This window comes from Tasmannia lanceolata, unplaced genomic scaffold, assembly GCF_043159265.1.
Source record: "Tasmannia lanceolata isolate RefF3 unplaced genomic scaffold, GAP_Taslan_0.1 ptg000026l, whole genome shotgun sequence".
In the NCBI taxonomy this organism is placed as follows: Eukaryota; Viridiplantae; Streptophyta; class Magnoliopsida; order Canellales; family Winteraceae; genus Tasmannia; species Tasmannia lanceolata.
The window spans coordinates 7328521-7344458 of NW_027518703.1; the positions used below are offsets into that span (position 1 = coordinate 7328521).

Genomic DNA, 15938 nt, shown 5'->3' on the forward strand with positions numbered 1-15938 from the left:
CAAAGGCGGGCCCAAACCCCAAACTGGAAAAATTATTACATTGAAGTTGACAAAAATGCCATTATACACGATCCATTGTCCAGTGTATTCGCTGTCTCCATTCAAGAAGGGGGAGAAGTGTCTAATATATAGTTTTGAGGGTGTTATAAGTAATTTCCTACAAAGTCCTGTCTCTTACATTATTCCAAATCGACTCTGTGAAGTAACGGAGAACGAAAGCTGAAGCTATTTTCCAAGAAAAGAAAGCGAAAAAAGGTTAAGAAAAAGAAAGTGGATGGAAATTCTAATTCTAGGGTTTTGTTTCTCTTCGGAATCTGTATATTTTCCTTCAATTTCTCAATCTTCTTCTAGGGTTTTGCTTTATTTTTCTATGGAGTAGAAAGCTGCATAACCCCCTCTCATTTAGGGTTTTGCTTCTCTTTGAATAGGCATTAAATTTTGGCTAAATAATCGTATTTTAGGGTTTAGTTTTGATAGAGCAGACGTTATCAGTTAAATCGATGGGTTTATGGCTTTGTTATTGTGAGTTTTGTTAGTCCCGTCAATGAATAAAATTTTCTTAGCTTTGTTTTTCTTGTTCTTGTATTAGGGTTTTGTATTGATCTGTTGTTTGGAATTGAGAGCTGGAAATGGAATAGGGGTTTTGTTTATAAGCATGAATTTGGTTTTTATGTCTGTAATTTTCGCTTTTATCGCTGATTTGATTGTGGAATCTATGTTTTGTTCTCCTTTTTTGTTCTTTAATTGAAAATGAGGTGATTTGAGCATTTACTTTATTTTTCCCTTTCTGATTTTGATTCTTTTTGTTTCTTTCTTAAGCGAAAATCGATCGAATTCATGGGCATCAATTGAGTTTTGTTGAAGGAGTCTTTTTTAAAGGTCCTCTGTTAATTTAATGAAATATATTTTTGTGAGAGTATAACAGTGTGCTTGGAATTAGGGTTTATGGATTTGGTTTTTTTCCTGTCTGCCTGAACTTTATAATGGAAGAATATGCGAGAATGATGGAGTAATTCTTTTGCGAGTAAATGTCACATTGTTGTTATGCTTTGATTATGCTCGGGTTGCTTCCTACTTAGTAAACTGCAATCCGTGGTACTTTATGTATCCGTCTTTAGTTACAATCAAGGGCAGTATTGAATTCATTTTATATATTTTTGAGTTTATTCTAAATAGACCTAAACTGTATTTCTGTGATTTCGTAAATCAGTCCACCTAAGGCATCAATCCTCATGTAACTTCACATGATCACACACTTGGGAAAATAAATATGGAAATGATTATTAATCTCGGGGCGCATTGCTAATTATGTCTCTTTAGTTTTGTAGATTTTGGGCCGACTTAATATATCTCAAATTCTAAAAAAAAGAAGAGGGGCCGACTGCGATTTCCTTATCTGATGTTGTGGCAGATTATTTCTTGAATAGAGTAAAATTTGTCAAGTAATTTCATTTGAAAGTGGTGCCTTCAAAAACTCCAGGTGACTCTCCTGCCTAATTAAACATCTCTTCTTGTATAGTTTCTTTTACATTTTTTGTTTCTCAAAAGAAAGAGAAAATAAAGAAAGAAGTTAATGATTTTGATGTAGTGGCAGTTTGCTCAACGAATTACAATTATCAAAGAGGTTCCTCTTAAAGTGGCATGCTCAAACTCCGGATTGATTTTGATGTAGTGGAATTTGAACCAAAGCTTATACAACTTAGATTCTAAAGTGTGTTGCAGGAGCTGTCTGGAAGCTTTAAAAGTGGCAACTTTACTACTTTTCTATGCTTCTTCAAATTTCAGTTCTGTCGCCAGACTTTGATGGCCGCTGCCTCACTGGAACCACCGTGTGAAGGCCAAACCGACAGACACCCTTTGCTAATGGATCAGCCCGAAAATCAGTGTGCCCACAAACATGTTCTTGGTATCACGAGGAGCAATATGGCTTCTACATCAGGCTCCCATGATGATCATCTTTCGGAACCAAATGCATCACCGCATGTTGATGGACCTTCAAGTAGCACACAGGCTCCTATATCTCAACCTTCTTCGTCTTCTATCACCACATCTGGTTCCAGAAATGCCACTTTTATAAGGAGACGCAATAGTTATGGCCGTCGTTCTCGTCACAGAAGCCCATTAAATTCTGGGTTATGGATTTCCATTGAGCTTGTTGTCACCATGAGCCAAATAATTGCATCTATTGTTGTTTTGTCACTGTCAAGAGACGAGAATCCACAAGCTCCGTTATTTGAATGGGCCGTGGGTTATGCAGCGGGCTGTGTTGCTACCCTCCCTCTCCTTTATTGGCGTTATCTCCATCGCAACAATCAGGGCACTGAGCAAGAATCAACCCATGCACATCAGGGTTCTTCTCAAAACAACCCTCCTTCCGATTACATTAGTATTTCGATTCCTCGGGCTTCAGAAGCTGAAGACCGCCATACCGCGGTTACAGCCTCACGGAATGGACAAACTACGGGAATGAGAATTTCAGGTTCAAGGTATTATTTTTTTGCAATGTAATTATGTGATATATTCATACACATTTTTGTCTCTTGTTTTATATTACACTTTAGTTTTTTAAGTGTAGTTTCTATTGTTCATTTTGCCCTGCACTTATCACATATTGTGGTAATCTTAACTAACATAAATGAATGAGAAATGCTGTTTTGCATTGTTGTTAATCCTTAATCAACTGGAGTTCACTCAATTCCTATCACTAATTCAATATGATTTCTGCTTGGGTTATTTTGTAACAATTAGGTACCAAAGCTAACATATTGCTTTCTAGGAAGCGAGTTCTTTAGTGATTATATGGGAGGTTATGATTCTCTAATGGGTGTAGCGGTGTAATTGATCTTGGAAAAACCTGTAACAGGAAGGATTGTAAAGTTTTGGCTTGCCTATGGAGAATGGATTTGACCTCAAAAGGTAGAATTTGTATTTATGGTGCATATAGCCAACCAATGTTGGATATCCATGGAACTAGGTTGGATGTTCAACACCCATCAGTCAATTGAACTTGGTGAGATAAAAAATATATACTTAATTGCTCATACAAGATTTTTTTTTATAAAAATGAAAACGTACAAGGAAAATAAATGATTTTTTTTTTTGAATGGCTAAAGTTTCATTCAAAGAAAAAGACCGAGATTGTCGAGTACAACAACAAAATAAGAAAGAGGAAAAGATACAATTACAGGACTCTAAAGAACCAAAAAGACTCAAGGCTGTATCAAATCGAACTGTTCAAAAGGCTCAAGGTGTACCCCCTCCCTGAAAAGCCTATCTGCCACCCCATTGGCGGATCTTCTAATGTGACGATAGGAAATGCTCGAGCTTCCTACCATGTCTTTAATCTCCTCAAATAGCTCTGCAAATCACCACAGTAAATCGGTAGTACATGAGATACGTTTAGCCAACGAATTACATTAAGGGAACCCCCCATCTACCATCATTCTATCTAAGTCTTCTCCCCTTAACAACTTGATGCCTTGATGGACTGCACGACCTCTGCCTCGCTTGAGTCCTCCACTCAAATGGGGCCTACAAAGGCCGACGTCACTGAACCGCCCTCATCTCTAAGGACTCCCCCTATGCCAACCGGACCCAGATTTCCAAGACTAGATCCGTCGAAATTGAGCTTCATGAATCCAGGAGCCGGCGGCTCCCACTCCTGCACAATCAAAGGTCTCTGTTCTGAACTGGTGAATACCTCCCCTGTCTGTTCCACAAGTCAAAGGCGGATACAAAATTAAAGGGATATCTAAGGAAGCAAAGTGGTGTTAGGATATAACAATAGTATTGATTGGATATTCTAATAGGGTGAGTATTATAGTCTAGGGAATTTAGCAGTGGAATAAAAACTTTAAATTTCATTTAGCAAAGTTAAGGTCGTTTTTACGAGATGAACCGATGTCTCTAACAAAGGAAGAAATATATGAACTCTTGGGGTAAGATGGGGAAACTATATTTGAAGACATGCTAGCTTCTTTGATTCAGAGCTAGTTTCAAACTATAGGGTAGGGGCTCTTCCCGTGCTATTGCGTACGTACTTAGCTTAGCTAGTTTAGGTCTTCTATCGTGCTATTATAGCTAATTTTAGGCGAAAAAGACGGTTTTTTAAAGCTAGAGACATTCAATCCATGCTTTTTTATGATAGCTATTTCATCTTGGTAGTTGATCACTCTCCGGGGGCGATGTAGTAGTGTGTTTGATAGTCTACGAGCATGCACCTAACTTCATATGACTCTAATGTGTATGGTCCTTTATATGACTGTGCACTTTATCATCACTGAAAGTTATATAACTAAAATTAAATTGCAATCCATTGTGAACACTTAGTATCTCAATGTCATCCTATTTAATGGCATCAATAGCCTTTAAAGTCTTGATGCAGTAGCATTGTGAATGCATTGGGTATCACTCCATAGGATTTATAAGAGTTAAGATCCCTTCTTGAACTTTGATGTGGTAATATTGGAAATACTAATATCTAAGAGTTAGTGAACTTGTATATTTTATGGTTGGACGAACATCAATGCAATGATGTAATTACTTTTTATTTACTCTCTGACAGACTTTCTATCGTTAGTTGATTCATCAAACACAATACTCAACTCAACTCAACTCAACAAAGCCTTTGTCCCAAACTAGTTGGGGATTCATCAAACACAATCAATAATGAAAAATAACTAGTTGAATATTATCATCAATGGAATATGAGAAGTTGGATTCCAAGTTATATGGTAAATGTGACATACTAGTAGCTTTTATGAAGATGATATAGGTGAGAACAATTTGAAAAGAGTCTCTGTGTAAGCTAATTTTTATCACGTTGTAGGATATTGTGACCCTGAAGAAATGTAACGAGAGAATCATGTGGTCCTGAAGAAATTGTACTGATAATCTTGTATGGGCATTGTAACTCGATAAAAATCACATGGAATGCAAGAAACTAATCAACAATGGCAAGGTTCACAACTTTCTACTTGTTAACATGTGATCTGATACGCATATGTTATGGTGTATAAGAGGAAGTTGCAAGGTAGTTATTGTACGGATTTGCATTTAGGTTTGTGGGTATGTGTTTTAGAGTCATGGGTGGTAGTTATTGCCAATGTCTTATGTAATAGGGTTAGTGGGTAGGGATGTGACACTACTTTTATTCTTGTATCTAAGTTCTTTATTTCAATGAAATGAGAGAGGAGAAAATTACATAAAAAACAGAAACTTTGTTTCTAGGAGAGTTATGGTTCCTCTCGAATTGAACCCTCTAAGAGGTCCTCTTGCGAATCAACCATCCCCTTTTCTTTTCATTCTTTTTGTTTTGTTTATTTCTGTTACGGCCAATTAGGCACGCAGCAAGTGGTATCATAGCCGTCGATCCTGCGCCATGGCTATGTCTTCAGAGTTTTGGGAATCCATACGTGAAGATCTGCATGAGATTAAAACACTTGTCTTGAAAATGATTGAAGGACAACGGCAATTTGTAGAAGGCTTGAACAAAATCAGCGTAGTGGTCGAAGAAATTCGCAAAGACGAAGGGAAGTTGAATCTTGAGAAGGTTGATCTTGTGGTGGAGAAAAATGCAAGCATTGATGCTAACGAAGATGATTTGGTTGAACACCATGTCAAGGATCATCTTCATTTCGTCGACCCATTCGATCATCCCATTGATTCGATGCGCTGCGATAAAAAATCGTATTTTCTTCCACCTTTGTTCACAACAGATTTTAAAAGTGGAGTTCCAAAGATCTCGACCGTTATTTTAGAAGATGGAAGGCCAATGTTAACTCAAGCAAATCATGTCCATTACGATTTGGGATCCCGACGGATTAATGCATTTTATTTAATAATTCGACCTTGAGGACAAGGTCGTTGTAAAGGACAAGGTCGTTGTAAGGGGGAAGGAATGATACATATATTTTATGATGTATAAGAGGAAGTTGCAAGGTAGTTATTGTAGGGATTTGCATTTAGGTTTGTGAGTATGTGTTTTAGTGTCATGGGTGGTAGTTATTGCCAATGTGTTATGTAATAGGGTTAGTGGGTAGGGATGTGACACTACTTTTATTCTTGTATTGAAGTTCTTTATTTCAATGAAATGAGAGAGGAGAAAATTACATCAAAAGCAGAAACTTTTTTTCTAGGAGAGTTATGGGTCCTCTCGAATTGAACCTCTAGGAGGTCCGGTTGCCTTGAATCAACCATCCCCTTCTCTTTTCAATCTTTCTGTTTTGTTTATTTCTGTTATGGCCAATTAGGCACGTAACATGATCACTCTTCCATTAAAAGATCTAGAATGAATGTTCAGATATAGTCTTAGTTATCAATCCCATTCCGTTTTGACCGGAAAGGACTAAACATTCTGTCCAAATGATCAGAATGGTACAATGAATTAGCGTGGAACATTTCGGCCAGAATTGCGGTCTGTTTTGGTTTGTTTCACCTTATTTCAGTTTGTTTCATCCGTAACAGCGTGGAACGTAATCTTCCGGCTGGATCTCCAAAATTTTGGAAAATATCCAGCAATGTTCCTCTAATGGCTAGTTTTGTATTTTTACTATCTAGTCCTATTTTTTGCTTCTTGTATTTCATCCTGTGGAAAGAGTCGGGTTGCAATCTTCCACTTTTTCTTGCTTCTTGTACCTTCTAAGTTAAGCTATGACTTAAGCCATGACCATCTTAGTCGTTGGCCTTGTATTTTATTGGTTTTCTGAATAAGATCTTATATTCCATTCAAAAAAGTGAAAAACGATTTTAAAGTTGTTCACAAATGACAAGGGAGAGAAGAGCTAAAGGTAATGACTGAGATAACTGTAAATGAGAATAGCTCACAAATTTCAGAAAATCATTCCCCCTAAAATATTTGGATTGTTTTACGTTCAATTAACATTTATGCATGTTCTACCATTAAACAAAAAAACATTTATGCATGTTTTTGCTAACATACTGCAAGTTGTGTTTTACAATTTATTTGTATTGTACTAGTTTTTACCTATTTATTATTATCTATTTTAAGTGAAAACATGGAAACTATGTCGAGATTGACCAGGTTAGTTTGAATTGGGCTCAGATCCTAATCGAGTTTTGGCTGGGGTTTAGTTCTTAAACCATGGGTCTTGTCACTATAGGTGGTGGGCCATAAATCTCATTTGTGGGACCATTAAAAGATGAAGAAAACTGTATTACAAAAGCAGTATATAAACCTGTGACGTTTGCACATATTCTTTGCCCTGCAATGTGGGTGAAATGTTGAAATGATCCTCTGATCCAAGCCCGTGAACGGATAATTTTGGCAACAAATGTCACTGTCCATTTGCAGGCTGTATGATTGGATAGTTTGGATGACTGTCTGTTTACCTTTCAAAAAAAAATTATTGCATGATGTTGGTGACTGGTCATAACCTGTTGGCAACAGAGTAATGCCAGTTGCTCATGGGACCATCTTCTTATGTTCTAATCTTTACTGTGGTTATAGGACAGCAAACCCTTATGATGGAGCAGATGAAATGAAATATCCTCAAAATGAAAGTCACCAGAGCATTACTTGGGCTTTTTCGTTTGGTAGAATTTATAGATGTATCTATTTGTGACTTATGCTCTCTAATGTTTATGTGGGACTTGAAAGATATTGGACATTGAGCTTTTTTTACTTTCTCCCTCCCTGATACTCTTATCTGTATTTTTCTCATTTTTTTTGTTCTGTCCCCATTTTTTTTAATAAATCATTATCATTAAAAAAAAGTTATTTGACTTTGATCTCATCTGCTTTGATTTAAATCTATGTTGGTTTGGAACAAATATTAAAAGAATGGGACACTGTTTGCTCAACAGGCTCAATGCCCTGGTAGACCACTTCAAAATGGCATTGGATTGCTTCTTTGCGGTATGGTTTGTGGTTGGCAACGTGTGGATTTTTGGCGGGCATTCCTCATCTTCAGAGGCTCCAAACTTGTACAGGTACCGATGGTCGTATTTTAATATCCACACTTTGGATCCAATCTTTTGTTACCATAAACTTCTTGTGTGCACTTGCAGGTTATGTATAGCATTCCTTACGTTCAGCTGTATTGGCTATGCCATGCCCTTTATTCTATGTGCAGCAATCTGCTGCTGCCTGCCTTGTATTATTTCTATTTTGGGCTTTCGCGACGATCTGGTTCAGACCCGAGGAGCTAACCCTGAATCAATTAGTGCTCTGCCAACCTACAAGTTCAAGTTGAAGAGAAGAAGAAATAGAGAAGAAAGTGAAATCAACTTGGAAGGTACCAGTGAAGTTGGGGTCTTGGCAGCCGGTACTGACAAGGAGCGGACAATTTCAGCAGAAGATGCTGTAAGTTTTCTGTAAACCTTTGATCTGCCTCTATATTTCTTATAAAATTTTAGTGAATGGCTTTAATTTTGTCCTGCCCAATGATTTGTTAGAGAAAATTCTAGCTTATTTGCCCATTGCGAGTAGACCCAGCTTCTTTTGAATTCAAGCCTCACATACCTGAAACTCATTTAACTTTTTGTGTTTTTTGGAGCATACTTTCGATCAAGTAATTTCATTTTATTTATTGTAGCCTACATCACACTGTATTCAATTGCATAAATCAGGTTCTTGCATGCTTATCCTTGCACCTATGTTGCATCAGTACGGATATGAGTGTCGAAATCCGACACGGGTATTGAGTGTCGAATTCGGCAAGCTTCAAAAAGGACGATTCATGGATTCACCAAAATATTTTAATCAATTCTCAAATTTTATTTTGTTACTTAATAATAAAAGGTTATAACAAGTACAACTCAACTCAACTCAACTAAACCTTTGTCCCAAACTAGTTGGGGTCGGCATGGTTATAACAAGTAATGTACTGAAAATTTTAATACGTTAAGTAGATATAATATTTTATTTTTGTTTAAGAAACTTACTATCAGGATGGGTGAAACTCAAAATATGCGGTAATTGTAAAGTTGGGGTAGTAGTATTCAGAAAAAAACTGATAAAGGAGATCTAGAAGTGTCTCAAAGAATCCTGGAATCGGAGACGTGTTCAACACAGATTCTTCGCCCATTTAGAAGAATCCATGTAACATGGCCTTGCACTGATCATGCATTTGACGTTGTTTATTGTTTTTAGGAATAGTTTTCTCACATTTTTCTGAGAGGTCATCTTATTCTAACCTGTGTACCAAGAATAGTTGTTTGACATCGTTTATTGTTTGCAGCAATAGGTTTCTCACATTTTTCTGAGATGGCATCTTATTCTAACCTATCTACCAAGAATAGTCGTTTTTAGTTTATTTCTGACGCTACTAGTAAGTGTTTAGTTAATTATATTTGTACCCTACAGTACCTGAATTGCCCGCCCAATAGATTCCAGATTTGCAACCCTATTTTTAGTCTTTTACATTTCTAGCAAATGTTTAGTTGATTATATTTGTACCCTACAATGCCTAAATTTCGCGCCCGTTAGATTCCACATTTGCAACCCTATTTTAGTCTTTAAACTTTTACCTCCTAAAATCCTGATACCTGTTATTTATATCGTTTAGGAAATGCCCCATCATTAGGTTGCAAATTTGCAACCTTATTATGTATGGCACTTTTTCCCAAATTTACGACCTATCTTATACTACGAAATTTCCCCAACTATTATCTTTCATGTTCCGAACCCAATTTGTGTATTTGTAGAATTATACCACATACACACTATATTGGAATCTTGCACCCTTGATCGCACCGCTTATTCATGAAATTCCCCACTTGTTTTGTTGCAAATAGTATTTTATAACACTTATTGAAGTAAAGCCCACGCGATTGGACTTGAAATTTCATTAAGTAGTTATTCCATTTATTTCAAAGATGCTACCACAGTTTAGACGGCAAACTTTCTTCCTACTTATATCATTAATCCTGGAAATGTCCCAATCATTAGCCTTCAAATTTTGAACCTTAGTTATATCATGTCAATCACTCCAAATAAAGGGAAGACCTATTATTGCATAATTTTCTTGTATTTATTAAAGAGGGGGAGATGATATTGGCACTCTTGTTTTGGTACTGACACTCCTCACTTTATTAATAACTTTTTTTTTAATCAGTTGTTCATAGCTTTCGGGGATCCTGATAGCATTTGATATCCAATTTTTAAAGTATAGGGAAATGGGTGCCACTATAAAACGAGTGTGATGATCATTTCCCTAAATATCATAGTATATCTATACATATTTTTAAATTTCCACCAAAACTGACACGAAACGACTGAAATGTTCTTGTTTCCATCCCCACCAAAATACTGACACCGAAATGTATGGTGAAACTAAAACCGTAAGTGTATTAGTGATATTGTGATATACAATATCAGTGTGTGTTACATAATTTCATTTATATGAATTGTATGTGAAATTTGATCAATTACATTTATATGAATTGTATGTGAAATTTGATCTCTCTCTCTCTCTCTCTCTCTCTCTCTCTATATATATATATATATATATATATATATATATATATATATATATATATGAATTGAGAAAAGTGTTTCTGCGCTGTAGCGCTTTTATAACGCCCCCATTGGTTCGTTCAGCGGGTCCCACTTTGCGGGCCCACAAAAGTGACCAATGGGAGGCGTTATAACGTGCTACAGTGCAGGGAGTTGCTGCAGCGCAGAAACACTTTCCTCATATGAATTATATGTAAAATGTGGTATGTATTAATTATCAGACATGCGCGACCTAAAGTTATGTTTGTATGTGTAAAATGTGATGTTTTTAATGTAAAATGTGATGTTTTTAATTACATATGAATTATATGTAAAATGTTGTCTGTATTTGTTTGCTTGTGTGATGTTTTTAATGTATATGTGCTTATTCTAGCACTACCTAAACTTACATGTGTATAATCTTTAGCCTGCAGTTCATGGTCCCTGGATTTCATAACCATCAAAACAAGATTCTCCTGTTCGAATGTACACGAGAAACAATAAGATTCTCCTGTTCGAATTGCTTATACCAAAAGTTCTGTCCAAATGATTTCACAGGACGATTCCTTCATATGTTATATTTTACATGCATACAGTTGTGTCTAGATATCAAATTTTTTGGAGCCAGCCTTACACCTTGGGTGCGGTTCCATTGTTGATACTTGTCTCTGCACCCAAGTTACATGGCTTTTGAAAATTGGCTTGTCGATCAATGTTCCTAGATTGTTAGATTCTTGAATGCAGATAGAATATTACCATTGATTGTATTTCTATGTGCCACAGGTGTGCTGCATTTGCTTGGCGAAATATGCAGACAATGAGGAACTCAGAGAGCTGCCCTGCACCCATTTCTTCCACATGGAATGTGTGGACAAATGGCTCAAGATAAACGCTTTGTGCCCCCTCTGCAAGTCCGACATAGGAGAGACTTCAGGTTTGTCATCTGGGTTAAATTCTGGCCGTCGTCAAGGTGAGAGGAGGGCGGGGAATGGCGTTGCCGGAGATGGATATGGGAGCGCCATCTTATAATCAGGAAATTCTATCCCATAGTATATTGACTTGGTGTTGCTAGCCCACCGTAATGTGTATGGATTCTCACAGATAACCGGATTCTGATGTGGCCCATTTGGTTGCATTGGTTGCGTTGAGAAGTTTTTCTCTTAAGCACCCAAGCCGTGTTTCAATAGCCGCTGTACATATAACAGGAGCCAAAATTGAAAATATTTGAATTAGGAAAAAGAGAAGAATAGAAAATAATTGGACCAGTGAAACATTCCGGTTTTGACCAGTTCGTCCTTCGTCTTACTCGCAACGATTTGGGTTCTTTGACTGGATCCATTAGACAGGTACCAGCCTTGATCATCCTTCTGGGTGCATTTAAACTTAATCCCTAAGCTTATTGCGTAAGAAACACTTTCTGGTGCAATCAAAATCTATTATGCTCTGTTTTCGCTTGTGAAGAGATATATGATGAACGTAAAAGTTAAAAGACGCAGGACCCTTTTTTACTGCAGTATTTTGGGAAGCATAACTGCATTTTTTCGTGTATTCAATGAACTTTTAGAGGGTAGCATGGCTCTTCTTATTGTTGAAATTTATAAAAATCTGATGTTTTGTCTTAAAATTTGACTTCTGAGTCAAATTTTAAAATTTATATACGTTTCATGCTCATTCATTTCAATTGTTACACGTTTCTCTTTAACTATTAATGTATTTAATATACTTTATGATTTATTTTTTGGCAAACTATTTCATTATGGGAGGGACTTTGGGGTGGGGAGAGAACCTTGTATCTGAGAGATATTTATCTCGGAATAAAAAAGAAAGTGTAAAAGCAATCCACATTCTCTTGTTCTTTGTAGACTTTGTATTTTACAAGTTCTTCACTATGCTTTTTTTTTTTAACATTTTCAAAGCCTTTGCAATAGCTTTTCAAGTGGCCAAATTGTTCATCATCGATTTTGTTCGCCGTTGTGTGCACACCATCAGTGACGAATGCATACGAATGAATGTTGGTGAGGTGATGATCCATCTTAAGGGTAGTGTTAAACCAGTAATGCGGCTCCACTGTTTGAATTTCTTTTAATTTCCAGCAATTTTTGTTTGGATTTTGCATACAGATCCGGCTTACGTATACTACTATCGGAGGTAATTTCTCATTTTTCATCATAGCTATGTTAGATTGCTGAATTGATTAATATAACACCAGACTACCCAGCAGCTATGACCAAAATATAGTGCATTAACATTTAAACAACCGAACACTCGCCAATCAATTGAAACCAAGAACAAGATAAGCTCACGCTTCGCAAGAAGGTAAGATAGTAATGGGAATTCATGGCTTGTGTATAGACAAAACATCACCATATTGTGAATTTTGGTTAGATAATCTCAACCTGAGCTTGGACCACCTCTAACTAGCATTTGACTTTAGTTTTCAATTAAGCTTGGACCACCTCTAACCAGTCATAGATACACTATAGCTGGCTGTCCCAAGTAAAAAAAAAAGGGTGGATATATCACTTCCCATAAAGAAACCCATTACAAGCAAGGTTTTAAATTTCGGAGAGGACCGAAATTTCAGAAATAATTTTTTTCTAAAATAGTGATTTTTTTATATATTACCAAATTTCAGCCCCAAAAAATGACATTTCGTGAGCCTTAACTGAATTTCGGCTAAAATTTTGGTTTTGGTTAACCCCAAAATTACCTCCGAAGCCGAAATTTAAAACCTTGATTACAAGTTCAAACTGTGACCACGAACTTGAACTAATGAACTAGGTAATTTGGACCCTGATTTTTCTTTTTGAGATTTTAGAGAGAACTAATGAAGTTATTTTATTTTACTTTGAGAGAGAGAGAGAGAGAGAGAGAGAGAGAGAGAGAGAGAGAGAGATTATTTGGAAAACAAAGTAGCAAGAAGCGAACTTCTCTCGACGCTTCAAGTGCAAGTCTTAACAAACCCAACTTACACCAACATGCATGCAATAGACATAAGGAAAGTTCCATACCCAAAATTCTTCAACATTGTTCTCCGTTTGGTTGCCGGAATTTTTTTGGTTCTTGGGACTTTTGTGGAATTTCCGCAGGAAAGTTTGGTTGCTGGGCCCAAAATAATCCCAGGAACCAAAATAAGCCCGCACGAAATCCTACCCTGGAAAAAAAAACTCCCAGGCACTAAAATAATCGCAGGAACCAAAAATAAGCTTACAAAAGAATTTCTTTCTTCCCAACAATTCAAGCAACCAAACAAAGCTGGGCCCACCATAGTCCGGTCAACCAAACATGGGATTTTTATTTTACCGGGATACTTCTAGGGAGTTTAGGGAGTTTTTTGTTCCACAGAAATCCCAAGAACCAAAAAAATTCCGGCAACTAACTGCTGGCCAGAGTCGCCTTTGAATCCAGACCCGACCCGGAAGAAGCAGAAGAAGAGCCAGATAAAGATGGTGTTGTTGTTGTTGGCAGTGTTGAATCAGCATTTGCATCTTTGAAGATCATCGCATCTATTAGTCTGGAGAAATCTTGAGAAGGGCTGTAGAAAAAGAAAACAATGAGAGGAAGTGCCCAACTCGTCCGAGTTGATTAGACTCACTACTATAATGAGTTGAGACGTCAACAACTCGTTGTTTTAAAAATAAAAAGGTGAAGGGCCATAAAGACTTAACCCACGTCCTAAATTGCAGCATCAAAACATTCTAACCACTATGCTTCGATCCCTTATATATAGGATTAATATATACAAAGAGAATTTTTATTTCCACCCTCATTTCCAGCATTTCTACCACCTTTGGGGCTGTTCATGGGAATATCAATCACAATATTTATTGATCTTTGGATAGATTGGCTATCCTTAAACAATACTGTACTTAAAAAGTTAAAGTTGCCCACTGTTCACGTTGTAAGGGTTGCGAATGCGTACAGCAGGGGGGAGTGAAATATCATCAAGGGGTGTGAATGCATACAACAGGGGGAGTGAAAATATCATCGCCCTTAAAAAAACATCCTAAACTTATCCAAATTAAGAACATAATCAATCCCAAGAATAATAGTAAATAGTCCCTTTTGTCGGACTTGTCCTTAAAATGAAGTCATTACGGGAAAAACTAACAAAAGAGGGTCAAAATGCCAGAAAAAAGGGGTTGAAATATAATTGCCTGTTTATATAAAGGAAAGGGATTTGCTAGGCAATTTTGCACAAAGCCATTTTCCCAGCTGACTTTTGCATGAGAGAGCAGCCACCTCAGATGAATTAAATCAACAAGACAAAATCTGCTAAAAAGTGAGCCTGGGTGGCTGCAAAAGCCAGCCGCGAAATGGCTTTCTGCAAAAATTGCATAGCAAATTCCTTCCTAAAATGGCTGCTATTCAACTCCTTTTTGTTTGTGATTTTTCATAGTTTTAAGCCTCCCTCCCCTTCCTGAGTCAGTGTTGACTCCCCCGGGTTGATGCCATTTTACCTTTTGCGGATTGGCCGCATTTTGCCCCCACAAAGCCAATCAAAACTTCTTTGACTCTATTGCTGTGTCAACTAAGTACTTGGTCGCATTAACTGTTTACTTGGTCGCGTCAACTGAGTGCTCGGCTGCTTTGCCTCGAATCAACTCGGATTTCCTTTGGCAATGTTTTGGACCCGCATCTGAGTTTTGAAACACTGTTGTTTTTGCAAAATTAACTTTGTTTTTAAGAAAACGCAAGCAAAATGAGTATACATACGGAGAGAGTGGGTGGAAATATCATTTTATTTATAAAAAATAAAATTGGGAAATGATATTTCCACATCCTTTCCAGCATTTCCACTCCTCTTGGTCAATTGTCTTTTCTTAAAAATGGTAGCATTTTCACCTTCTTTTGTTTCTCTTTTTCTTCATTTTCAAAAAGAGAAAAAACAAAAGGGGTTGAAATTGAAAAAGCTTAGAAATTGGTGAAAATATCTTTTCCAAAAGAAATTATATTTATATTACTAAAAAAATATGCTAGAGCTTTTGAGCTTTTAAACGAGAGAGAAAGAGAGAGATACGGGAGGACCCATATTTCCTGTAGTGCTTGTTGGGTCGGGTTGACCCTCCTTGAGTTGAGGCTCAGGTTGGACCAGGGTTGGCCTCAATCCGATCGACCAAACCAGGCCCGAGTTCAATCTCTATATTTGGGAGGACCTTCACCAAAAAAATTTTAACCAGAAGGAAAATGGTATCAAGACTATCTATTCATGTTCTTGACTCTACAATGGGTGGGTCCTAGATTTAAAAAATCCCCCACAACAGATGATCCCAACCCTCCAATTTGTATAAAGATTTTATGTCTAATTTACAGTCCACAATATGAATGGTTAAGATCATGCGACGTAAAAGTTTCCTGAATCATGGATTTACCAGGTACTGGTTTGGGTCATTGAAGAAGTGGTCCCCACCTGTATATACTTCGCCAGGACAAAAAAAAGGTAAAAATGAAAGGGAAGTGATAGGATGATCCCAACCCTTCG

At 37.0% G+C, this 15938-nt stretch overlaps 1 protein-coding gene across 6 annotated transcripts; it reads left to right on the forward strand.

Annotated features, from left to right (window-relative positions):
• The first annotated feature begins 206 nt into the window (after window positions 1-206).
• On the forward strand, window positions 207-12158 carry LOC143858673 (E3 ubiquitin-protein ligase At1g63170-like). Of its 6 annotated transcripts, none has more exons than XM_077369380.1 (6): window positions 207-522; window positions 1329-1480; window positions 1704-2486; window positions 7825-7950; window positions 8029-8323; window positions 11240-12158. In XM_077369380.1, exons 3-6 carry the CDS (start codon window positions 1804-1806, stop codon window positions 11483-11485), a joined length of 1350 nt encoding a protein of 449 aa, XP_077225495.1. In that variant the 5' UTR covers window positions 207-522; window positions 1329-1480; window positions 1704-1803; the 3' UTR covers window positions 11486-12158. The 6 variants fall into 6 exon arrangements, with proteins under 6 accessions (XP_077225495.1, XP_077225496.1, XP_077225492.1 ...); XM_077369381.1 differs by having other exon boundaries at window positions 1723-2486; XM_077369377.1 differs by having other exon boundaries at window positions 208-522; window positions 1321-1480; window positions 1589-2486.
• The last annotated feature ends 3780 nt before the right edge of the window (window positions 12159-15938 follow it).